The 27,517-nt window shown below is 40.2% G+C and overlaps 1 protein-coding gene across 12 annotated transcripts in view; it reads left to right on the plus strand.

Moving 5' to 3' along the window:
• The window catches only part of PTPRM (protein tyrosine phosphatase receptor type M), an 834,581-nt gene that overhangs the window by 675,276 nt on the left and 131,788 nt on the right, over positions 1–27,517 (plus strand). For all 12 annotated transcript variants that reach the window (XM_007974623.3, XM_073006465.1, XM_073006464.1 and 9 more), the window contains one exon: positions 3,193–3,380. In XM_007974623.3, coding sequence (XP_007972814.1) covers positions 3,193–3,380 — 188 coding nt within the window. The remainder of the gene's footprint in view (positions 1–3,192; positions 3,381–27,517) is intronic.

The raw sequence follows: 27,517 nt of genomic DNA on the forward strand, positions 1-27,517 counted from the left end.
ATCTACTCTGGCAGTTTTGGGGGATAGTAGCAGTTATAATTTACGCAATGACAAGAAGAAATGTTTTGCTGTGAGTCAGAGCTCAGCACAATTAAATTCTCCAGCACCTTCAGCTTCACCTTTCTCATGCTAAGGTGCCCAGCCCTAATGTATAGAGCTGGAGTATATCTTTACTTCATTTGCTTGTAAAAATATAGATGATTAAATAGATGGATGGATAGCTGGCTGGCTGACTGGCTGGCTGGATGGATAGACAGACAGACAGATACAACCTACCCTACCTCAAAAATATTGCATCCGTTTCAACGTAAGGTTTTCCAGCTAGTTTGTTAAAAATTCAAGATAATTCATAAAGAATATAGGTAGAATTAATTTTCAGTTCTTAGAAAACCATCAGAACTATTAGTGAGAAGCTTTATTTCTAATGTGCTCTTCTGCATTATTTTTAATTAAAAACAAATGTTGAGGCTGGACACTGTGGTGCAAGCATGTAATCCCAGCACTTTGGGAGGCCAACGCAGGAAGGTCGCTTGATGCCAGGAGTTCAAGGCCAGCCTCGACAACATAGGGAGACCCCATCTCTTCAAAAAATAATAATCATAAAAAATTAGCCGGCATGTTGGAATGCATCTGTATTCCCAGCTACTCAAGAGGCTGAGGCAGGAGGATTGCTGGAGCCCAGGAGTTCGGGGCTGCAGTAAGCTATGACAGAGCCACTGCCCTCCAACCTGGATGATGGAGAAAGACCCTGTCTCTAAAAAAAAAAAATAGACAAAAATGTGTTGATGGGTAATTTTTAAACACATAAAGGAAATTAATGACCAATAATATATGTTATCAATAATAATTCTTTTTTAAGTTAGAGAAAACTAATTAATCACTAATTTTAGTGGAATCAAGAATGTCTAGTAGTATAAGTGACCCAATTTCATAGCAGCACACAAGAAGCCTTCTATTCCCTCTTCCATATGCATGTACTAGAAAATAGGGCTCTTCTTTCAGGGACTTGGTAGTGTTTAAATGCTTGAAGATGTGTTCCACACTAGTAATGAGGCCAAGATGGCATAACGCAGCACAGGATCGTTACATACAACAGTGACGGTGGTTGTAGCTCTGTGGATCTAAAACTTCCAAGAATACGTATCCCTGGAATCAGAGCATTGCTAGGATGCTGGCGTGTCCACGTGAAGGACCCAAATCATTTATGGGAAGTTTAGAAGGTCAACCCACCATGGAGGGCATGTTAATTATGTTCATCCCCTAAGATACAAAACTGAGAGAACGAGAGAGGCACAGAGGGGAAACTAATTAATGTTCCATTTATTTTAGTATAAAGAACAGAACTTGCTGCTGGAGTAGCTCAAAGCTCAAGAGATTCAGTACTTCAGCAGGGTTCCTGTATCCCAGTTTATAAAGCTTGGCAGTTGCCAGCAAGCAAATCTGATGTGAAAATTTCCAGGTTTATTTGTGACTATTAAAATGGGAACATATGAATTGCTAAATTTCAAAGCAAATCCAAATGAAACAAAAATCATAAAATCAACTTACCACCCTTTTTTATTTTGTCTTTGTGTCTTTAGCCACGTTGTAGTGATCCAGGTGCCATTTCAGCAACAGCAACATAGCTACACACTTGTGTACCACCTTTCATACCATGCATCCCCAGGTGCTTTGCGATGCAGATAGAAGTGAGGTTTCAAAACCAGGCCCTGCTAATCAAGCACCCTTGGACTAAATTTTCTTCAGAGCTGAACTTCTCAGTAAAAAATAAATAACATATGAATAACTATAGCTGAATTCCCTATTGATATACAATCTGGTAATTTTTAAAACTTGAATGTATCTTTTATATGTTTTATATAACATTCTCATTTTAAGTGACTTTAGCATTATATTTTGACAACACCCATCCTCAATCATAAAACTGCTAAAGGGATTCAGCATTATAATGAGTTAACCTGTAGAATATGGAATTCTTAATCTAATAGCATTTCCCTGCATAAGACATTTTTAATAAGTACCATTTCTGCAGTTCATTAACCTAATTTTCTAGTAGGCATCCATTAAAATAGAGCCTCTTTAGGCTTATTTGACCAAATTTTGACATTAATTTTATAGTACAATTTGGTTGACTTGTTCAAGAAATTTAAATGAGAAATTGTGTTGAATACAAATAAGACTTATTTAGACATTACTTGGTTCATGGGGGATGAGAAGCAATTATGATGCTAATTTTAACCTCCTTTTTGTTATTGAGTACTTAAATTCAATGCTTCCATCCTAACGTGATGGAAGAATTGAGGCTTCGCCCTCTGACCACCTCTGAATAGAAAACTTAACTGGAAAGTTAAAGCATAAAATAAAAACTACCTGTAATTATGCACGCAGTACTATTGCTTATGCCCTGTTTCCTTTTTCTCCTCCTTTTTTCTCCTGATATGTATCTTCTTAAAAGTGCCAATAAATGGTAAGTTCCCCGATTCGCCCCATGGAAGAGTTGTGGAGGGAGTGGGAATGTGTGTCTTACTGGTAGATTCTGACGAAGCCAGCTGGTGCTGCTCTGTGCTGGCCTGCATGTTTGCCTTTGTAGAACATTCCATGTGTGATGTGTTGGTCCACAACATTTTGTCAAGCTTTCTGATACCAGAGCATGCAAAGTGATTCATCAAAACGTTATCCCCACCAGGTTCCCTTTTATTTTTCCACTCTTCTTTGATTTCATGTATTAAGTCCACATTTCCATTGCTAGCTTTATAAGCCACACCATTTTGTGCACTTTTATTTTGCTCACAGAACATTTGTGCAGAGTTTATTTATGTCATCATACGAACTACTGAACTAACGTTTCAAAGAATACAAGACTGGTTTTGCACCAGGTCTTGATGAAGTTTCAGGTTGAAACTTTAACAAACTTTAGCACTGGAAGGCTAAAGGGCTCTTCTCAATTAGCTTTGTGAAAGCAATATATCGTTTGGACTGCTTTGTAAAAGAAAGATTTCTGCGCATTCCTATGAGTATTGCCAACCCCATTTAAATTTCTAAACATTTAACTTTTCTTTTTTGCTGAGCCATCATAGGGAATTTTACAGCCCTAGGTGAGGGGATGCCAGGAGCCAGCTTCTTAGCATTCTCAGTGATGCCGACATAGCTCCCTGGCTCTCCCTCATTTTCTCCCTGGCCTTCTTTTCCTAGATGAAACCCACACGATGGCCAGCGATACCAGCAGCTTGGTGCAGTCCCATACTTACAAGAAGCGGGAGCCGGCCGACGTGCCCTATCAGACCGGGCAGCTCCACCCCGCCATCCGGGTGGCAGACCTCCTTCAGCACATCACACAGATGAAGTGTGCCGAGGGCTACGGCTTCAAGGAGGAATACGAGGTGAGCACCAGCTCTGTGCCAGGGCTTTCCCCTTCCTTCTTGGACTCCATGCCAGATACTATGCTCCCAACTCAATCAGAAAGCCAAAGGAACTCTCCAGCCCTGAGAAATGCCAGAAAGAGATGAAGTACGGTTGTCCCTCGGTATTCTAGGGGATTGGTTCCAGGACCCCAGCATATGTCCAAGTCCCGGAGTGAGCCCTGTGGAACCTGAGAATCCAAAAAGCCAGTCCTCCAGATCCATGGGTTTTGCATCCCAAGGATATTATATATATTCTTTTCAATCCGCATTTGATTGAATATGCAGATGCAGAACCCTAGGATATCGAGGCCGACTGTATTTTATCCATGGATCCACTTTCATCTGATAGTAAAACTTATTACCAAGTTCACATGCATTACATGGAAAAAGGAAGAATGCTTTGCCTTTTACCTTATTCTGCACAAATATACAATGAAAACAAATTTACCAGGGTCTCTTCCCCCCGCCCTTCCTGTTTTTTTTCTCTTTTTTTCTTCTTCCCTCTGTCAGAATTAAGTTTTAGTTCATGTCTCCCTCCCCATTCTTGATCACCTTCCTTGACTTTTCCTGTAATTATGATATTAAATCCTAATGATTTTGTAGTCATTATCTCAGGAAGAAACTGTCCACTTAAAGCAATTATAGACCAACCAGCAATGTCATGTGGTGGAGATCAGACAGCAGTACAGGGACTGGCTATTGTCATGGCAGTGACAGCTATTACTGTCCAGCCAGCCCAGAGAGCATGCCACTGTCTTGGGCTCTTGTGTGGGCAGCTGTCAGGGACATTTCTGGGAACAATGATATTCTCCGAATATATAAAATATAGGGCTTACCCCTTTCACACCCTATGCCATTAGTTAATTCTGTTGGAAGGTCATTCAAGAACTGAAGAGAATTAATTGATCGAAGAAGTCTAATTCAAAGAAGCATGCCATCCCTTGAGTGGGTGGTGTGGGACACAGGAAGCAGGACAGGAAAGTTGGATTGCTTTTTTATGTTATTAAAATCAGTCCGCAGTCATTGATGAAGATAAAGTAGCATGCTTACTCAGAGTGAAAATAGGATTATGTAGACAGATGATTTTTGTAAACCTTAGAATGTGGTTCTGGTCTCATATTCACCTAACTAGCTCAGAGTTGGGAGACATCTTGTCTGGAATGAGAGTATTTTTGAAATCTGTTTCTACCACCTGGATAGTCTGAGTTTCAAACTCTGTTTCTTCTCTTCTTGTGGGCACACTCACATCACTTCATTTTATGCCCCAGCTACTGCATTGTCTTGAGTTTAGCTCTCTTTCCAAGCTTGATCATCAAAGATTCATTGCAGCAGTCAAAGCAACATATGGTGCCACTGTTGGCTGAGCCAGTGCTACACTTCTTTTAGGAATAAGGCTTTGGTCCAAAGCAGACATAGGCACACTTTGCCCTGCTAACGTGTGCGTCCTGGTGTATTGCCACTGACCTCAGTTCAGAAGGCTGTGAAGCCGAAGAATCCCATCCAGACCATGCCCCAGAGTTTCGCTGATGTCCAAAAAATATTTTTGGTTGAAGTTCTGCATTTTAGCAACCCTGAAATTCCTAGATTCATCTTTAGCAATTCAGTGTGTAAATTCAGTGAAATTGACTGCCTTTGCATATTTCCTCATGCACTTTTAAAGTCTAGCTTAGGAATTAATAGGATTAAGAGTAAGACTTCCAAAAGCTTAATATCGTATGAAAGACAAAATTAGGTTATTGAGAAAATATAAGCCTAATGAATAGGGATGATGTCTAAGTTCTATCCCATATTCTGAATGCTGCAGATATTGCTGAAATGTTTATTAAAGATGTTAATGTCAAAGAGATTAGTTTTAGGCTCAAATAACAATTCATGAAATAACCTGAGCCCAATTTTTCATGAACTGTTTAAAAATACCTACTTCCTATAACATGCTATAGACAGTGCATATTTAAAATATGTAGAAAATGTTTCCCATTCAGATCTTCTGAATAAATATGATTTATAAGTATAAACTGAAATACTGCATACTAATTTTAACCATAGTATGACTGACAACTAATTTAGTTGCCAAAATAAAGTGTTGTATTCATTAACTACTTTGCAGAACACTTTTTCTCATTTTAGCTGTTCTGTGATCAGAGAAGACGGCTAAAAAGTGAATACTTTTAAACCCTAAAGCATTTTTAATTTAAGAAAAAAGAAGGAAAGGAAATAATGAACAAAACGCATATACTAGAGATGAAATCAGGAACAAATGGGAAGGAACTATTGGGAGGAGTATGAAACGAGCAGTTCTGTTAGGAATAATCCTGTCACTGAGTGCTGTGCCCCTCGTGCCGCCCTCCTAGAGGGATGCTGATGTTGTCGTCTAGTAGGGCAGATGACAGGGAAGTGAGGAGTGGTGATGGTGGGCAGGTGTGCCTGTGCCATGGCTGCAGGGAGAAGGGGACGCCCCTAAGAAGCGTGTGTCATGGAATGACATGCTCTGGTCTTGATGGAGGCACTGCCAGGCTTCTGGGAACTGGTCTTGATGGAGGCACCGCCAGGCTTCTGGGAACTGGTCTTGATGGAGGCACCACCAGGCTTCCAGGAACTGGTCTTGATGGAGGCACCACCAGGCTTCTGGGAACTGGTGGTGGAGTGGAAGGTCCCAGACTGCAGGTCCTCGTATGTCCCACTTTCTATAACCCCAGGGAGGTGTTACTCTCATGAGAATCTGGAAAATCCTTAAACAGTTATTTTTTTGAAATTCATTTAGTGTTAAGACCTCTAACAAAACAGACCTCTTTCCGTCATGCTGTAAAGTCTGCATCGTTTTCATTAACACATGTCCGGAGGCAAGAGTGTTGAGTGCTAACTGGTGTAGTGGGAGTCTCTGTGCTGCTCAGAGAGGCCATCCCACCCAACAGATACCGAGAGGCTGTGGTTTGGAACACAGGCTCTGGCACCACACTGCCTGCATTCAAACCCAGCTCTGCTGCTTAGCTGTGTGACCTTGGACAAGTCATCTAACCTCTCTGGGCCTCAGTTTCCAAATCTATAAATAAAATAATTATGGTCTCAATCTCAAAAGGTTGTTGTGAGGAGTAAATCATTTTAATGTAGGTGCTAGAATTATATCTGGCATATAGTAAGTGTTCCTTTGAAGTGTTAGCTAGTAGAAGAAAAAAAATACTAACGTATAATAAGATCCAAGAGCAGACATTCACACCATGTTCTTTATAGGGAAACTTTGTTATGCTGAGGTTTCAGTAAAACTCTCATCTCTTGTGCATAGCAGTCTGAGGACAGAGTGAGTCACATGTTAGGACAGGGGTTAGACTTCTGCTTCATCTCCAGGGCTGGATAATTTTCTTACCATGTACCATATATCATCAGAAATTCCCGTTAACAAGTAACTTACAAACAGATAGACTAGACTGTATGGATTAAGAGTTTAAGAACTGCGAAAATAAATTTTTAAAAATATATGCTGTCATGTATTATTGCTGTAATAGTATTTCCCTATGTAAGTTGGAGAGTCCTGAGGAATACTATAACTCTAGACTGCATAATCCTCCTGACAAGTTATTGGTTGCTGCATTGGTGTCTTCGGCAAGGTAGGATTTGGGGAAGAGTTCAGTTTTACCAATCATACGCTGCACGTGGCACCAGGGATACACAGGAGAGCTGCTCCTCCCTGTGCCTGACGGGGAGGCTGACAGGGCAGGAAAAGGCAGCTGGGTAATGACTGCAGTTTGTCCAGTCAAACCCTGCACCCTCTAAGAGAGATGCGCAGGCATACTCTGAAGGCCAGCGGGGTCACCTGAGACAGCCAAGAGCAAGGATGACTTCTCTCCTGGAAGATGAGTGGGAGTTGACCAGGAGAAGGTGAAAGAGGGTAGCAGTCCAGGTAGACCCAAAAGCAGGAGAATGGGGTTCTCTGGGGAAATGGCAGGAGAGCTATATGCCTGAGTCCCAGGAGGGCTGCTCTGTGGATGAGGGTGGTCAGGGCTCCCATCACCAAAAGCACGTCCTGTGTCACACTGAGAGGTCTGGACATCATTGTAGAAGCAGTAAAAGAGAAGAAAGACAAATAGCCCGAGTCTCATTCGTATACTTGGATGGAGAGCATTTAGTCTGAACAGCTCAGTTTTAAAATATTATTTGTATGAGGCATACAGGCAATTGCTTAAAAGGTAGTACCCCAAAAAAGTGAAGGAGAAAGGGAATGTGTGTTTTCTTTAAAAGTTCCTGGTATTCAAAAATCCTGTGGAATGCTTGACTTCAAGACTTGTTGAAGCAGTGAATTACTTCAGTACTGAAGCGTCTTTGGGGATAAATCTAAAGAATGGCTCTGGTAGTTGCTGTGACTGTGTAATCGTCACATCAGCCTTTCTGGTCTTCTTCAATCTGTGTATATCAGGAAATGCCAGTCATTTACGTTGTAAAATATTTTTGAAGTAGTGATGTTCTCTCTGCTGAACAGGTTTCAACCAATTCTTCTTTATTGTTTTCAAGACAGTGGTGTCTCAAAATTGGCCTAAACACAGAAGGATTCATTACTGATCAAGCAGCTGACAGAAGTGTGTCCAAACAAGAGCAGACCATGCGGTGGGGATGAGATGGAGCGGAGCTCAGTGCAGATTTTCTATTTGATTTCGTTCTAACTAGATAGTCATATGGCACCTCTCACCAGGGAGATGCAATCATTTGATTCAAAAGAAACTCAGACATGAATCACAATAAAGAAGTAAACATGATGAATTGAACAGAAAATGGCACATTGTCAACAGAGAGTGGTCTTTCTCCTCCGGAGGAAGGCGGAGCGGAAGGGGCAAGCTTGTTTGTGTTGCTGTGAGAGAATAGCTACCTGGTTCCTCTGACCAGCAAAGGGCGTCTGTGCTAAGGCCCTGGGGGAAACCTATGGGCTTCCCAGAAAAGTAGAAGAGAGCGCGCTTCACTCACGGGAGATAGACAGGTCAGACTCAGCCACCCTGCCCCACGCAGACTTCTGGGCCTTTCTCAGCTGGAGTTGAACAGGGACATTTGCCATGACTGCAGCTCTGCCCTGAACCCTCACACCCAGCCCTAGACAGGGGTGTGCTGCACCCCTTGTAAGTGGCTTGATACCATGTCAGGTCCAACGTTGTGATCCTGTGCGAGTGGGGAGTCAGTTCCTCCCCCTCTGTAGTCCCCAAAGGACCTTTGATGGCTCGATTTTTTTTTTATGCCTCAATTTTTGAACTGATTCTAAGTCCCTTTGGAGATCCAGGCAGAAAGACAACCCTAAGTAGGAAAACAGCCAAGCTGTTCTGCAAGAATATGTTTTGCTATAACTGTAAAATTAAGATAAAGAAAGGATGTCAATTGAAGGCTACTTCCAGAGAGGATGTCCTGAAAAACGCAGATGGTATTTTATTAGCTAATAATGTCACTCTGGGGCGCAAAAAATTGTTTCCAATTACTAGAGCTGAAATGTATCAAAGGCCAAAGTAACTCTTTCCATCCTATTCTTCAAAAAAAAAAAAAGTGTGTTTGTGCGTGTATGTATCTAAATAGATTTAGAAAAGCATTATCTTTATGCTACCTACTTTTTTGTTTGTTTGTTTTGTTTTGTTTTTGAGACAGTGTCTTGCTCTGTCACCCAGACTGGAGTGCAGTTGCACAATCTCAGCTTACTGCAACCTCTACCTCTGGACTAAAGCGATACTCAAGCCTCAGCCTCCTGAAAGCTGGGACTACAGGCTCGCATGACCATGCCCGGCTAATTTTTGTATTTTTAGTAGAGGTGGTTTTTCGCCATGTTAGCCAGGCTGGTCTCAAACTCCTGACCTCAAGTAATCTGCCTGCCTCAGCCTCCTAAAATGCTAGGATTACAGGCATAAGCCACTGTGCTCGGCCCCACATACTTTTCTTATATTATGCCTCTCTCGTGGTCACAATCACTGGTGATTAATTTTGTAGTTGAATGTGAAGATTGTTTTTTAGCTCTGTTTCAACTGGGGAATTGAAAACGTTATGCCAGAGTCTTCAGAATTAGGTGCAACCTGTGAAGTTTTCTGAGCAACCTGTATTTTCTTTAAACACGTCTGTCTCCTTGTAGCTCCCTTTAGGTCTTTTTTAAACACATGAGTTGTATATCCCCCCACCTCGTATCCTTCCCCCATTTTCTAAGTAAAACAGCTGACTTTGTCAAATGCAAGCTCAGTGTTTTATTTGCTGGCTTTGTCTATATTTGACAAAGCTGTGGCAACTTAAGAAAAAGTTATTATTAAAATGTCTCACCTGCCCTCTAAAATCTTGCTTTTTTTTTTTTTTTTTTTTTTTTTTTTTTTGAGACTGAGTCTTGCTCTGTGGCCCAGGCTGGAGTGCAGTGGTGCCATCTCAGTTCACTGCAACCTCCGCCTCCTGGGTTCAAGCGATTTTCCCAACTCAACTTCCCAAGTAGCTGAAGCTACAGGCACATGCCACCACACCCGGCTAATGTTGTATTTTTAGTAGAGTTTTTCACCGTGTTGGCCAGGCTGGTCTCTAACTTCTGACCTCCGGGTGATCTGCCCATCTCAGCCTCCCAAAGTGTTGGGATTACAGGCATGAGCCACCATATCTAGCCCCAAATCTCACTCTGATTTACTTGCCGCCTACCTCCGTGAAGCCAGCTGTTCTTGTCTGTTTAATGTTGCTACAACAGAATACCTGAGACTGGGTCATTTGTAAAGAAAAAAGGTTCTGCAAGCTGGAAAGGAGAGAAGCATGACCCTGCCCTAGTGAGGGCCATGTGCCAAGTCAAAGAGGAAGTGGACATGTGCAGTGAGAGAGGACCAAACAGGAGGAGAATTGCTTTTTTTGTTTGTTTTTTTTTTAGGAGACAGGGTCTCACTCTGTTGCCCAGGCTGGAGTATAGTAGTATAATCATAGCCTGCTACAGCCTTGACCTCCTCAGCTCAAGAAATCCTCCCACTCAGCCTCCTGAGTAGCTGGGACTATGGGCACGCACCACCAAGCCCAGCTAACTTTTTTATTTTTTTGTAGAGACAGGGTCTCACTATGTTGCTGAGGCTGGTCTTGAACTCCTGGACTCAAGTGATCCTCCCACCTCAGCCCCCCAAAGCACTGGAGCTACAGGCATGAACCACCTCACCCGGAATTGCTCTATAACAACCTGCTCTTGTGGTAACTAAGCCAGTTTTGCCAGAGCATGATTCACTCGTGAGCATGAGGATGGCACCAACCCATTCATGAGGGATCTACTCCCCGATCCAAACACCTCCCACTGGGCCCCATCTCCCAGCACTGCCACACCAGGGACCAGATTTCAACATGAGTTTTGTTGGGGACAAGCAAACCATATTCAAACCATAGCACCAGCATATCCTACAAAAGCACTCCCAGAAAGCCACTGCTCTCTGCAGAGACTGCAGTTCTGACTCCCTCCCTTCAGACGCCCTTCCATGGGAAAGGCCTTGAGTTGGGGAGGACAAGCCCTGGAAGTTGGAGACCAGCCCTAGCAGCAGGGTGCGAGAGAAGGGCACCCTGGGCACCTGGGTTCCCCCTTGTTGGGAGTTGGTCAGCAGAGGGATAATTGCACACACTTCTAGACGACTTTTCAGAATGGTGCACAGCAGCCCCTTTGCTGGCTTTTGCACAAAGAAGCAGGGGCAGGTGGAATCAAAGGCACTTTGTGTTACTCAGCTGACAGAACATTGCCTGTGCACAGCTGGTTTGTAGATTCTGTGTGCAGTCCAGAGGGGAAGGCGCCCCTTCCCTCACCTCCAGCCCACACACTTTTCAGATGTGCTTTTCAGTTCCTGCTTCGTCTTCCAAGGGACCAGCTGAGTCAATCAATTGGCACAATCAGTGCAGGTTGTTTACTGCCCCACAGGATACAAAACAAACAAAACAAAACCATTGAAGACTAAGGATGGGGAGCTGGGGGTGGGGAGGCACTGGCAGGCACCGTAAATGCGTTAAGAATCACACAGCTGCGTCTCCGATGGCTGAAGCAGCCAACTGATTTGTGACGTTCTTTTTTCCTTTAATTATTACGGTGCTGGTAAGCCAGGTCCATAAGAAAATGATAAACACTTCTCTCTGAAATTTTGAGATGGCTTCAAGCTATTTGGGCAAGTAAGGTGTATGTGTGTATGGGTACATTCTTCGTGGGTGAAAGTTTCTGCATATTTTTTTAAAATGCCATAGAGTTGGTTTTGACATGAATATTTGGTTTATTTTTTTCTAAAGTACTAACAGAAGAGTGAGTTTTATGTGTTGTCTGCTCCACTCAGTGTGCCGCTTTCGGGGCCTCTTTCATGTTAGCTAATTTTTTATGCAGTTTTCTTTTGCCCTTGCCTCTGATGACATCATATACAGGCTCAAACTTCAGAACATTAGATTAAAAATTGTTATTTCCTACAACTCTCCATGCTCCCACTGATGATCATTCATGGCAGTCGACATTTTCCAATTTGTGTGAAGCACTTCTAGGTAACTGTCTGGTTTCCATTTTGAAGCTGGTTATTAGAATTTTCTTTAACCTGAAAGAAGTTAAGCAATTTTCCCACTTGTTAACATGCTTTTAGTGTCAGATGCCATTAGCCACAAGTGCCTTCTCGGAGGACCTGGCCCAGAAGGGATAGTGAACGTGCTTGTGTGCCATCATCTGCGGACCTTATGTGTGTCTGGTACTGGTCCTACTTTTGATTAGTTTGATGCTGTCATCACCCACTAACATGGTCAAAGTAGATTTTTCATGGTTGCCATTGCCCCTGCCTCTCCCTCCTCTCCATACCAGCAGGCTCAAGTCCCAACTGCTCTCTCTCCTCCCCATTTTCAGTGGCTCCCCTCTCTTCCCTGCCCTAGGGCCTGCCCTGATCACTTGTCTGTGCCATTGGAAGAGTCCCCTGACTTATCTCCCTACCTAGTTTTTCCCATTCAAATCTGTTCTGGACTCTGCAACCAATTTTCTTTGTAAGACGTAGATGTTATCATGTTTGACTGATGCTCAAGACTATGCCATGGATTCTTTCCAAAAATAAGAACCTCAGCATAGCATGTTCAGCCCTCTGTGCCACGACCTCACCCTGGGTTTCAGGCTTTCATTGTAATGCAGGTGCTTACCACCATGCAGGCTTTGCTCTGCTTCTGCTCATGTCCTCACCACCTTGCCATTCTCCAGGCCTCCAGGGCTCATGCTGCAGGTTGTGGCCTCTGCCTGGCGTGACTTCAGCTCCTCCTTCACTTGCCATATCCATTCAGACACAGCTCAAATGTGACTGCCCCCCAAGCTGTCCCTGATCCCAACGAGAAGCAACCATTTCCCCCACAGTCTCACAGCTCTGTGTTTGAATAATATAGTAAGCAATATATTAACTGATAATACAGTAGGCAGTATATTAACTGATAATACAGTAGGCAATATATTAATTGATTTATTCAGTACGTATTTGACAAACAATACTGAATATGTGCTGAATTGATTTCTATGTAATTACACTTTGTAATTCATATTTGATGAATTGATTTCTGCATATTTAAACACATACACCTGTGCCTGGGGAAATGCTAGAGATGGATATAGAACAATTAAAAAATACAAGCTCAGGATGTTACAAATCGTCATATAGGATCAAGTGGGCTAGCGGTGTCCAGTCAGAAAAACTGTACTGACCGACTTGAACCTGATCAATGCTGATCACCTAAAAATGGAAAGCGTAGATATATTCTATTTGGTCACTTTAGTTATTGAAAGCCAGCCTGTGTTTAAAAATTTGAGGATAGACTTTTTTTTTCTTCAAGATAGAGTCTCACTCTGCTGCCCAGGATGGAATGCAGTGCTACAGTCTGGGTTCACTGTAACCTCCATCTGCCAGGTACAAGAGATTCTCCCCCCTCAGCCTCCTGAGTAGCTGGGACTACAGGCATGCACCGCCACACCGGGCTAATTTTTTTAGGTTTAGTAGAGATAGGGTTTCCCCATGTTGTCCAGACTGGTCTTGAACTCCTGACCTCAGGTGATCCACCTGCCTAGGGCTGCCAAAGTGCTGGGATTACAGGTGTGAGCCACCACTCCCAGCTGAGGATAGACATTTTTAATACATGTTTGCTTTACATTTCTTTTTTAACCTTGGTGCAGACATGAAATATATTTGGTCTTTGTCTCTGGTTCCTGACACTGAGCTCTTAAAACCCTTGGGATTTTATGAGTGATGAGAGCATCTTTTACTAAAATCTAACTTTATGCTAATGATGACTTAGAGTGGAGCCCTCAGCTAGCCTCAGGATGGGGTGGGTCTCCAGAAAAACCTAATGATTGGAGAGCTGGAAGTTTTTCAGCCCCACACACCAACCTCCAGCGAAGCAGGGTAGAGGCAGCTAGAGATCACACTCTCTAAAAACTCTTCAACAACAAGCTGTGGTGAGCTTCTGGGCTGCTGAATATATACACGGGGGTGCTGGGTGGTGGCACATCCACAGAGGGCATGGAAGCTCGGCGTCCTGGCCCCATACCCAGGCCTACGCACCTGTTCATCTGGTTGCTTGCCTGTTTCCTTTATAATATCCTTTATAATGGACCAGTAAATGTGTGTTCCCTGAGTTCTGTGAGCTGCTCTAGCGAATAAATTAAACCTAAGGAGGATGTCGTGGGAACCCTGATTGATAGTGTAGAAGACAGCCTACTACCGGGGACTGGCATCTGAAGCGGGGGCGGCATTTTGTGGGACTGAGCCCCCAGCCTATGGGATCTGACTCCAGGTAGAAAGTGTCAGAATGGAAGCGAATGAGAGGACACAGAGTTAGTGTCCACTGGAGAGTTGCTTGGTGTGGAAAAATCCCGCACATCTGATCACAGCAGTGTTCTGTGCTGGGCTGAATGTGCGAAAGGAGGAGAAGCTATCTCTTACCAACCCCTAATAGAAGCAATGTAGAATTATTTACGTGAGACTCCAGTGCTTTCATAACATGACTATTGCGTGTCATGGAACATGACTATTCCAACAAAGAAACTCTATATCATCATAGACAGTTTCACAGCTCATAAAGGCATTTCAGAGGCGAGTAGGGCTTTGAGGGCTGGACTTCCCATAAGTCTTTCTTGGCTTCTAGAATTTTCATGATGTTGAGAGTACCTGCCCATGTCTAACACCTACTATATCAGCACTGTACAAAGAACACACACCGGGCCAGGTACGGTGGCTCACTCCTGTAATCCCAGCACTTTGGGAGACCAAGGTGGGTGGATCACGAGGTCAGGAGATCAAGACCATCCTGGCCAACATGGTGAGACCCCATCTCTACTAAAATGCAAAAAATTAGCTGGGCTTGGTGGCGGGTGCCTGTAGTCCCAGCGACTTGGGAGGCTGAGGCAGGGGAATCACTTGAACCAAGGAGGCAGAGGTTGCAGTGAGCAGAGATCTGAGATCGTGCCACTGTACTCCAGTCTGGCGACAGAGCAAGACTCCATCTCAAAAGAAAAAAAAAAAGTACACACCTACACACACAGCACACACAGTGATGTGTATTTCTAACCACAATGCTGTTACATTACTATCAAACCCATTTTCCAGATGAGAAAATGAGTCAGAATTTAAGTAACTCACCCCAGGCTGTCCTGTCTAGAGTAGCAGGCAGGCTACAGCAACACAAAGCCTATGTTCTTTCTACCGAAGCACATTACTTCCGTACGAAACTCCATGGAGACCCTATGGAAATTAACCTTGTGTTTTATTGATATGACTTGTGATTTCATGGCAGGAATGTTCGTTTTCCTCTCCGCTGTTGTGTTTGCTTTGAACAGCGGTTTGTCCTTTGGCAGAGGACCCATCTAGCCTGGGGCCCCGTTGGCAGCGCCAACTCTAGTGCGTTTCAGCAGCTCAGCAGCAGCAGATGCTGTCCATTAATCTCACTCAGGGTCTCAGCTCTGTGACATGAGGTCACTGCAACATTGCTCCTCCCTGCTCTAGCTTCTCATTGTCTGAGGAATGCAGGAAAATCATTCTGACGATATCCGCCAGCCTGGCTCATCTGGCTTGACCAGTTCTAGGCTAAAATCAAGCTACAGCTCTCGAGAGCCGTAGATTCCATGTGCTGCTCTCCTAGATGATTACGTGGCTGCCAACCAACCCTGCAACAGGAAGAAGGGAGAAGAGAAGAAGACAAGTTTGTCAACCTGAGTTGTGTTTGAAAGCCCAAGGTTTTCTAAAAAATCTTTTCTAGAAGTTGATGAATCTTTTTTCAATGGAATGATATAAAATAACGGACAATCTTATTAACCTCATGGCAGAGCCAAGATAACACCTTACACTTTTATTAAATGATGCAAAAAATAACCAGTTGAAAAGTCAATTTTTTTTTTTCCAAAGAACAGTGCTGTGTTGTAGAAAGGACAGTGGATTAGGAATCAGAAGGCAAATGTGGGTCATGGTTCCTCTCTGCGAACTCTCTAACACTGAAACATTGAGAAAATCACAGAACTTCTATGAAGCAACTTCTATCAGTTGTGACAGCAACTACTCACAAAATATCTATGATATTAGCAGTAGTACGGTCTCCTTAGAGATGCTGGATTTCCAGTTTGATGGGCATATTCTCATGAATGGAATGTTTTTCAGTGGGCGACACTAACTGGCTGTTGGAGATCTGTGTGGGGACACGACCGTCACGTATGAGCCACAGGCGCTTCTCTGGTTCTCTGTGGCTGGTTCTGATTTTATTCCAAGTTTCTGAATGAAGTGGTTTCTATCCCAATGTGCCCTTCCTATCTTGTCTTCCTCTCTGCCCCCTCATTTCAGCCTCCTCCCATTCTCACTTCTAACCTCTACCCCATCTCCAAAACGCTGGGAAGTCTGCATTGAGATGATAAGGTCATAGTATTAGCACACGTTTGTATCAAGTTCTCACAATGTCTGAAATGTGGTTATGATTCCGTGATGTCTCTAATCCCTACTCACCCAGTTCTTAAGAATCAAGGGCAACCCCGCCTGGGTCCCCTTCCACGCTGTGGAAGCTTTGTTCTTTCGCTCTTCACAATAAACCTTGCTACTGCTCAAAAAAAAAAAAAGAACAAAAAAGAATCATGAATGATAAGGAAATATATGGACTAAATGGTTGGAATTACTTAATAATGTTTCACATTTTACCATGTGTAAATTAGTATTATTGTCACATGTATCATTCATAACATAGTAATATTGAATTAGAGCCCATATTTTTGACCTGTCATGTCATGAAAAAGAAAGAGGACATGCTGACTTTTCCAATTTCTTCTGTTGTCTCTTCTGAAATAAAGTACTTTTATGTCCATCATTGAAATATAATAAAATTGGCAGGGCATGGTGGCTTATGCCTCTAATCCCAGCACTTTGGGAGGCCAAGGTGGGCAGATCACAAAGTCAGGAGTTCGAGACCAGCCTGGCCAATATGGTGAAACCCCATCTCTACTAAAAATAGCAAAATTAGCCAGATGTGATGGCAGGCACCTGTAGTCCCAGCTACTAGGGAGGCTGAGGCAGGAGAATTGCTTAAACCCAGGAGGCAGAGACTGCAGTGAGCCAAGATCACGCCACTGCACTCCAGCCTAGGCAACAGAGCAAAACTGTCTCAAAATAAAACAAAAAAAGAATTCACCCATATTTTTCATTGTGCTATAGATTTTAAAAACTTCTTCACTCCCTTTATCTTCTATTATCACCCTTTAGGGAGATATGGAAAACCTTTTATTTGTTTACTTCAGGGAAATTATATGAGATACTGAATAATTGTAATGTATTCAGTGTTAATTATAAATACGCAGCGTATGTTTTTATATGTATTGTATTTATGTGCTTTAGGTAATTATACATGTGAGCTCCTTGCCAATTTTATGGCCAAAATATTTTACTTGGCTGATTACTAAGTGTATTTTAAGCTTACTTCTTGAAATATGAAGAGAATATACTATAAATCCAATTAACATAATTTATCTGCCTAAAGAGAATGGTTGCTTTTATTTTTTTTCCTCTATTTTAATGATGAAAAACAGTTGTAAGAGTATGGAGTACTTAATTTGTTTTTAAAGCTTTCCAGGCCCAATTTTGTTGTTTACTTTTAAGAGGAAAAGATAATTTTTAAAGAAATTTGGAAATTTTAAAGAAAGCATAAAAAAAAAATCACCTACAACTCACTAGCAATTTTCAATAATTTTCTGTCTAATATTTTAAGACATTACAATCTTAATATAAAAAGTTTCATATTTTACACTTAATATTATGTCCCAAATGTTTCCTTTATCTTTGCCATGAACGCTGCTATAAATAACTCTTTAGATTTACCTCCATTGCTTTCTAAAGCTATATTTCAAGAGATGAAATTACTAGTTCAAGTATATAAAATGCTTAAGATTCATTACATACTCCTGTTTTGACAACCTGTTTTCATGAAGGTTGCATCAGCTCACATTCGCATCAGCACTCTGTAAGAATGGTTACTTCAGTTCCTCACTAAAATGGCTATTAACCTTTTAAAAAATCTTTGCCAATTTGATGAGTGAAAAAAGATTATTTCCTTATTGTTCCATTTGAAGCTATACGTGTCTTCATATGTTTACTGACCATGTGAAAATTTTCTTTTGTGAATTGTTCATATCCTTTGCATCTTTATCTACTGGAGTATTATTTGTCTCCTGCTTATGTGTATAAGCTCTTTTATTGCCTACCTTGCCTTTCTTCTATAGAAACATGTTGTTAATTCTCAGTATTTGTGATTCCATAATTTTAGAATCACCTAGTCCATGGGAAACGTGGACAATTCAGACAGTCAGCTTTAGGAAACACTCTGTATAATTTTGTTTGAAATTTCATGGGATGCATTTATAAATCTTGGAAGAATTGTCTTCTTGGCAGTATTAGGTGTTCCTATCCATGAATATGATTTACGCCTCTATTTGTTTGGATCTTCTTTAATGTTTTTCAGTAAAGCTTCAAAATCTTCTTTATAAATCCTATACATCTTTTGGTTTGATAAGATTGAAGTATGCCAACTAATTGGGTAGCCTAGAAGAACTGGATAAGTTCCTAGAAATGTACAACTTATTAATGAAGAAATAGAAAACTCAAATATAGCAATAACAAGGAGATTCAATCACTAATCAAAAATCTCCCACAAAGAAAAGTTCATGTCCAGATGGTTTTACTGGTGAATTCCACCAAACATTTAAAGAAGAATTAAGGCTAGTATTTCTCAAATGCTTCCAAAAAAGCTGAAGATGACAAAACACTTCCAAACTCATTTTACAAGGCCAGTATTACCCTGAACAAAAAAGCCAGATAAGGACCCTGTAAGAAAAAAGGATTAACCAATATCCTCAGTGAACATACATCCAAAAATTACCCACAAAACACTAGCAAGTCAAATTCAACAGCACATTAGAAGGATCACACACCATAATCAAATGGGATTTATCCCTGGGGTGCAAGGATGGTTCAACATATGCAAACCAATAAATATGATACTGCACATTAACAGAATGAAGCATATAAATTATATCAATATATGTAGAAAAGGCATTTCTCAAAATTCAACATCCTTTCATGATAAAAACTCTCAACAAATTTGTGTATGGAAGGAATATACCTCAGCGTATATGAAAGGTCATATATGAAAGGTTTCCAGCTAACATACTCAACAATGAAAAGCTGAAGGCTTTTCTTCTAACAAGACAAAGGTGCCCACTCTCACCAGTTCTATTCAACATAGTACAGTACTGGAAGTCCAAGCCAGAGCAGTTAGGCAAGAACAAGACATTAAAGGCATCCAAATTGGAAAGGAAGAAGCAAAATCGTCTCTGTTTATATGTAACATGATCTTATATATAGAAGTACCTCAGAGACTCCACCAAAAACTGTTAGAACTAATAATCAGTATTACAAAATAAACATGCAAAAATCAGTTTCACTTCTCTACACAAACTATGTTAAAATGAAGTAAGAGGAAAAATCATATTTATAATAGCATCAAAAAGAATAAAAATACTTAGAATAAATTTAACCATGGAGGTGAAAGATCTAAACACTGGAAACTAGAAGACATTTACAAAAGAAATTGAAGATACACATAAGTGGAAAGATATCGCATGTTCATGGATTGGAAGACTTAATATTGTTAAAATGCGCATATTACCCAAACTGACCAATAAATTCAGTGAAATCTCCATCGAAATTCCAATGGCATTTTTTAACAAATAGGAAAAAAAATTCTAAAATTTATGTGGAACCACAAAGGACCCCAAATAGCCAAAGCAATCTTAAGAAAGAATAAAACTATAGGCATTACACTCCCGGATTTCAAACTTGATTGCAAGCTACAGTAATCAGATGAGTATGATCCTAGCATAAAAACAGACACAGAGACCAATGGAACAGAATTAAGAGCCCAGAAATAAACTCATGCATATATGATCAACTAATATTTTACAAGAGTGCAAAGAATACATGATGGGGAAAGGATAATCTCTTCAATAAATGGTGTTGGAGAAACTAGATATGCACATGCAAAAGAATGAAATTGGATTCCTCTCTTATACTCACACAACTTAACTTGAAATTGTTCAAAGACTTAAACATGAGACCTGAAACAATAAAACTGTTAGAAGAACACCTAGAGAAATACCCCCGACATTGGTCTTAGCCATATGTTTTTCTTTGGTTGGTTGGTTGCTTGCTTTTTTAGGACCCACTACAAAGCAGTCAATGACTTTTTGGATATGAAACCAAAGACACAAGCAGCAAAACCAAAAGTAGCAAGTAGATTTATATCAAAGTACAAAACTTCTGCACAGCAAAGGAAAACAATCAACAAAGAGAAAAAGCAACCTAAAGAATGAGAGAATATATTTGAAGACCATATATCTGATAAGAGGGTTAATATCCAAGATATATAAGAAATTCATACAACTCAATAGCAAAAAAAAATCCTTAAAAATGAGCATATAACCTGATACATACATTTTTCCAAGGAAGATATACAAATGGTCAATAGGTATAATAAAAGGTGGTCAACATCACTAAGCATCAAGGAAATGCAAATCAAAACCACAGTGAGATATCACCTCACACCTGTTAGAATGACAAATCAACCTAAGTGTTGGCAAGGATGTAGCGGAAAAGGAAACCTTGTGCATTGTTGGTGAGAATGTAATTTTTTACCACCATTATGGAAAACAGGATGGAGGTTCCACAGAAGGTTAAAAATAGAATCATCTTAAAGAGACATCTGGACTCCAATACTCATTACAGCATTATTCACAATAACCAAGAGGTGGAATCAACCTAAATGTTTATCAATAGGTAAATGGATAAAGAAATTATGGTGCATATATGCAGTGGAATATTATTCAGCCACCAAAAAAGAAGTCTACCTTGCCATTTGCAACAACATGAGTGAACCTTGAGGACATTATGCAAAAGGAAATAAGGCAGAGAAAGATAAACACTATGGTTTTAGTTACATGTGGAATCTAAAAAAGTCGTAGAAACAGAATATAACAATGATTGCCAGGGGGTGGAGGGTTAGAGGAAATGGAGATGTTGGTCAAAAGGTACAAACTTTAGTTATTAGATGTAGACGTTCTGGGAAACTAATATACAGCATGGTACCGCATGGTGACTATAGTAATTATACTGTATTATATACTTGAAATTTGCTGAGACTTAAGTAGATCTTAAATGTTCTCATCACACACACAAAAGTAACTAGATTATAAGATGTGTTAACTAACTTGATTGTGGTAATCATTTCACAATATATATGTTACATGAAATGTTTTAAAAACTTTGGTTGACAAGTACCCTTAATTGGTTATCAGTTATGATTAGGTTAAGGAAATTCCCTTTAATTCCTGGTTTGTTTATATTATTTGCCGTGAATAGATACTGTATTTGATAGGATACTTTTTAGCATTTTTTGAGATACAAAATAATTATTTGATTTATCTTCTTTGGTGTGTTAACATAGCAAGTTAATATAACAGATATGTAATTTATATAATTAACATTATCATTATATACCAAAAAGCCAACCCTTCATCCTTGGGATAAACCTAACTTGGTCATGATATATATTAAACATTGCTGAGTGCTGTTAACTAATCATTTTTCATTCATGTTCATAAGTGAGTCTAATCTGTTAATTATCCTTATTATATTTTCATATTGTTGTAGATTTTAGAATTAATTTTAGATTTTAGAATTAATGTTAGAGTTAATTTAGATTTTAGAATTAATATCTGCTTTTTTAAATGAATGGAATCACATTCTGTAGTTTTTTTATTCTCTTAAAATTATCTTTCCCTTAAGTGTTTAAAAGTGACCTGTAAAACTGGCTATATCTGGCATTTTCCTCATGCTAAAATTTTAGATTACTAATTTTTTTCAATAGTTAATAGGACTGTTACAGATTTCTCATTTTTCTTGAGTTAATTTTGATAGTTAATATTTTCATATGAATTTCTACATTTTATCTTTTTTATTTAGAGGCATACATTTCTTAATATATTTTTATCTTTTAAATTTGTTTTTACTCATGTTTCTTTATCCCTTTTTCATCATTATATAGTTTATGCCTTCTTTTTTCCTTTAGCATTCCTGCCAGAGGTTTGTCAGTTTTATTAATCTTTTCAAAGAAATAACTTTTGTCAGCCGAGCGCAGTGGCTCACACTTGTAATCCCAGCACTTGGGGAGGCTGAGGCAGGTGGATCACCTGAGGTCAGGAGATTGAGACCATCCTGGCTAACATGGTGAAACCCTGTCTTTACTGAAAATACAAAAAATTAGCTGGGCGTGGTGGCGGGCACCTGTAATCCCAGCTGCTCAGGAGGCTGAGGCAGGAGAATCACTTGAACCTGGAAGGTGGAGGTTGCAGTGAGCCAAGATCACGCCACTGCACTCCAAGCCTGGGTGACAAAGCAAAACTCCACCTCAAAAAAAAAAAAAAGAAAAGAAAAGAAAAAGAAATAACTTTTGTCTTTGTTGATCTTTAATATTACATTTTTAAACATTTCTTTTATTACTGTTCTTTATTAATTTCCTTCTACTTTCTTTGAGTTTATTCTTTTCTTATTTTTAAATGAGGTGCTAAACACATTAACTTGCCATCTTTTTTTCTAATATAAACATTGATTTGAGAGTATTGATTTTTCCTCTAAGTAACCGTTGTCCTGCATCCAATAAGTTTTGACAGATAGTATTTCTATTATCATTGACTGTTAAACATTTTTTAGTTTTTATTATGATTTATTTGACCCATGAATTACTTAGAAGATTGTGAGTTTATGAGCATATGTTTTAGTATGAGAACTAAATTTTATCTAAAACTTTTATCTAAAAAAGATAAAATTTATCTTTTTATCTTAAAAAGATTAAAAAATTTATCTTTCTATTAATGATTTCCAACTTGATTGCATTATATACAATCATAGAACATTCATTGCAATTTGTGAATACTAGTTAGAGCCTTAACATAGTCAGTTTTCTTAAATATTTTATGTATTCTTAAAAACAATGTTGAGCACGGTATTTTATACATTTTTTAGATCAAGCTTTTGTTCAAATTTTCTGTGTACTTAATTTCTGTCTATTTACTCTATCAGTTACTACAAGAAGTGGGTTGAAAGAGGTAATATATTTTGAAGCTAAGTTATTAGGAAAATACAAGTTTAGAATTGCTATCTTTTTAAGTGAATTGAACATTTTATCATTAAGCAGTGATAGAATTATCTTTAGTAATGTTTTTCTTTACAGTTTATTTTGTCTAATTTCAGTATAACTTTGCCAGTTTCCTTCCAATTAGTATTTTTTCTAGAATATATCTTCAACCCCTCTATTTTAGTGGTGTCTCTTATGCATAACATATAGCTAGATTTTATTATTTCGATCAAACCTCACAGCTTTTACCTTTAAATTCTACCGTTTTACCACTTAGTACATTTTTAGTTTATTGTGATTCATGATAGATTTGAATGCATTTCTATCACCTTATTTTGTACGATATGTTTCTTCCATTTGTTCTTAGGCTTCTCCCCCACCCTACTTTTTCTTCCCTGTATAGGAAGTTCATGTAAAATGGAGTGAGCATCTCTAATTTACCTTGATTCCGTGGATCTCTCTAGTCTTGATCTTTACTTGAGCCTCTGACTACTGGCTCACTTTCCTTCTATGAATTGCAGTGGTTCTGAAAGATGGGATTATATGTTCCATACCCTCTGATCAGTTATTCATCTTCTCTTTTGTCACTGCCCCCAAAGCCTAGACTTCAGCCAGGTGCATGCATCTTCCTCCACAGCTCCTGCTCCTTCTTGTTTTCATTCCACTGCTGAACCTTCAGAGCTTTGTCTAAAAGCTCTAATTTTTAAACAAGATCCTCCCAGTAAAAACATATTCTCAGGCATCAGAGGTTGTGGGGATTCAGCAGTACAGTAGGAATCATTGGTACATATGGGTCTTTTATGAGTTATATTTGCAATTCAAGACTGACAGCATTTAGAAACAATACAACTCGTCCTGTAAGTCTGATGAACAGAAAGGAAGAGAAATGGAACTTGCCAAACAGTTCAGAACTGATGGAAAAGCAGTTTGCTCAGAAGCCCCATATGGTTTGCCCATTTTCCTCTGCCCTTTGGAAATTCCTCTAAACATGAGTTCTGACTGTCAGCATGCGGTCCAGTAACATTTTCATTTCAGTCCCCAGCTCCTCTGCAATGGGGAGGCAACTGACCTACTCCAGTGTGCTTGAAACCGTTGTCACTGTGCTCAGGAGCACCAGGTAGCGCTGGTACTTCTCCCAGTAGATGGAGCATTAAGCTCACCAGAATTGCTCACTGTCGTCCTGTTCCGTGCTTTGTTGGTGGGGACTAAATCTTGTATGGAGTTTTCAGCGGTTTATGCTTCGTTTAGGGTCTTGATATCCAAGTTCCATGTTAGACTTCTTGTTTATATTTTGGCACAGGTCTCATTAATGTTGACCTCTTAACCATGTTAAAGAACCTCAAATAGGCTGCAGAACATGGAATTTGATCTATTTTTCACTAAATAAAATTTTTAAATTTATGTGTTTGAGTTCTAGCTATGACTACTGCATTGGTCAGATAATTTTAATGCTTTTTTAAAAATCTGCCAATATTTGACATCAGTGTTCCCATAAAATAAATAAATGATTCTTCATAATTGCTTTTCCAGTGCTTTTCCCATGTGACTCTTTTCAGTAGTTTTCACTCTAGAATTGTTTGAGTAGTGGCTGTCATGATTCTTCTGAACTGGCAATTATGTCAGAACCATTTAATCAGTGCCTGAGCTGTGCTGGCATTGCTTTTGGAAGGCCGTTTTTCAGAATGGCATCCACCTAAGCATTTGTTAAATTATTAGACCTAAAACTCTTCCCACAAGGACCCTCAGAAATACTGTTAGACATGCAGAGCCTTAGGGACACAGCCCTTTGCACCACCGTAAGTACCCGAACTCTGTTAAGCAAAGTTCAAAACTTTGAGCCAGAGTGGATAAGGGTCACAGCTCTCTGTCCTCGGGAAACATCCCTCCAATGTCCTTGTCAAGAGCTTGCATACATAGTTAATCAAGGAAGAACTCACTGGGATTTTGAGTGACATCGGACACCATTCCAGCATCGCATGTTGAAGGATTACTAGCAGGGTTTCCCCTTAATTTATGAGACATATGTGATTATCCTTCAGCCTGCAGTCACTGTAGGAAACATGTTTCTTCTGCAACCTGCAACTGGTTGATGCTGTAAGAAAATGCATAAAAAATTAGTGCTTGATTTTGAAATTGTTATTAAACGGATCATAAAAATCAAAGCATCCCTCTTTCAGTTCTGTCCATTTGATTTGTAAGGAGGCTAAAAATGGAAAGGTAGATTTCAATGGGGCCAGGTGTGGTAGCTCATACCTGTAATTTTAGCACTTTGGGAGGCCAAGGCTGGGGAATCACTTGGGCCCAAGAGTTTGAGACTAACCTGGGCAACATAGTGAGACCCCGTTTCAAAAAAAAAAAAATTAAAAAATTAGCTGGGCATGGTGGTGTGCACCTGCTGTCCCAGCTACTCGGAGGCTGAGGCGGGAGGATCGCTTGAGCCTGGGAGTTTGAGGCCGCAGTAAGCTATGATTGCACCACTACCCTCCAGCCTGGGCAATACTGTAAGATTCTGTCTAAAAGAAAAAAAAAAAAAAAAGACTTCAGTGGTTCCAGGAAACTCTTTGTGTTTGGAGCTTTATAGGTAGGTAAATAGATTGTTCTGCTGTTTGAGGCCTGAATGAGGTCAGAAAGTCTGAAAATCTTAAGCCTTTTCCTGGCCATTTTCTTGTGCTGCCTGACATAGGGCACACTCTGCTATAGTAAACTGCAGTTTACTTTTCCTTCTACTGAACCTCTCAAAACCTCTAGCTCCTCCTTGAGAAAAGGGATTTGTGTCTATTTCATAGGACTGTTGTGAGAATGACGTTTTGTGTATACATCTTTGTGTATGCATCAAGATATCAACAGATATTTTCACTGTGTTCTAGAACTGGGTCCCTTCATTCTTGGATCACTGCCAGTGTCTCTGATCAATTCAGTCATTATACCACCAGGCTTTGATTTCCTGAGTCACACTGAAATATTATTCACTTCCCTGTGCTTAGAAACTCACAGTACCTAAAGCCCTGAGTGTCTATGACCCCTTATTAGTGAGCTCCATCCTACCTCTCTTGTATCTCCTTGCTCTGTGGTAAAAACCTCTCGCTTGGGTCATGTCCACGTGTTCCTTCATTTCCCCGCCACTGTCTTTGTTGCAGGCATCACTTGCCTCTGCTTGGAACCCATTTCTGTTCTCTACCTTTCCAAGTCCTTTAGGTTCGTTCCACTAGGACCAGCTCAAATCCTGCCTCCTCTTTGAAGTCTTCCCACCCAACCCTTCCATCCCTCATGGATTTCTCCTTTCTCCAAACTTTCACAGCATGTTGGAGTCCCTGCAGCGTGATTTAGACTCTATTTACTACTCTCTGTCCTGTTTACTGCCTGTTTCATCAGTGTTACAACTGGACTGCATCTTCTCTTAGTAGGAGGACTTCAGTTCTTTGATTTGGTCTCCACACTGCCCGTTTTGGACAAGCAGCTCTTTAAAGGATTGTCGTATGATAGGTCAACGCAGACCAGTAATGCTTAAGTTTAACAACTGATCATAATTTCTTGGTTTTGAAAATGTTTAGTGCCAGGTAGTGGACTTCCTCATGGTAGTGGGAAGAGAAATCAACATTTTTATCCTAACAGCAGTTGATGTTATTGACCATCATCTATGGGCTGGGCACGGAGCTACTCACTTCCATGTGTGATCTCATTTAAGGGTCAGGACAGCCCTCCTCCCAGCAGACATGAGGAAACTAATCGTTAGAGAGCTCCGTCTCATATCCATGTCACCACGCTCATGAGAGGTACTGCAGTCTGAACCCCAGGGCAGCTGACTTTGGGGCTCATGCCATTTTACAACAACAACAAAAAAAATACAATATCCATCCTCATCTTCCCTATGCTTTGGGTCTGTGAGACCTGTGAGACTTTGGGTCTGTGAGACCTGAAGAGGCGGAGGACAGGTTGGAGCAGGTCTTCTGTGTACCTTAGATACCAGAATGTAGCCTGACAACTTTCTCCTAATTGTGAATGACAGAAAAAAAGGATGATTTGTAGAGATTTGCCAAAACTGTAATTTTTTTTTCTTTTTTTTTTTTTTTTTTTTTTTTTTTTGAGACAGTCTCACTCTGTTGCCCAGGCTGGAGTTCAGTGACACGGAGTTTCTCTGCAACCTCCCCTGCCCGGGTTCAATTGATTCTCCTGCCTCAGCCTCCTGAGTAGCTGGGACTACAGGTGCATGCCACCATGCTTGGCTAATTTTTGTATTTTTTAGTAGAGATGGGGTTTCACCATGTTGGCCAGGCTGGTCTTGAACTCCTGGCCTCAAGTAATCCACCCATCTTGGCCTCCCAAAGTCCTCCAAAAGTGTAATCTTTTTTATTTTTATTTTTTTCCAAGATACAAAGAAACAGTAGAAATGTTGGAAATTGAGCTTATTGATGGTGCAACTATACGATATTGATGTTAGGATTTTCATCATGTAAAGT

This window comes from Chlorocebus sabaeus, chromosome 18, assembly GCF_047675955.1.
Source record: "Chlorocebus sabaeus isolate Y175 chromosome 18, mChlSab1.0.hap1, whole genome shotgun sequence".
Taxonomy (NCBI): domain Eukaryota; kingdom Metazoa; phylum Chordata; class Mammalia; order Primates; family Cercopithecidae; genus Chlorocebus; species Chlorocebus sabaeus.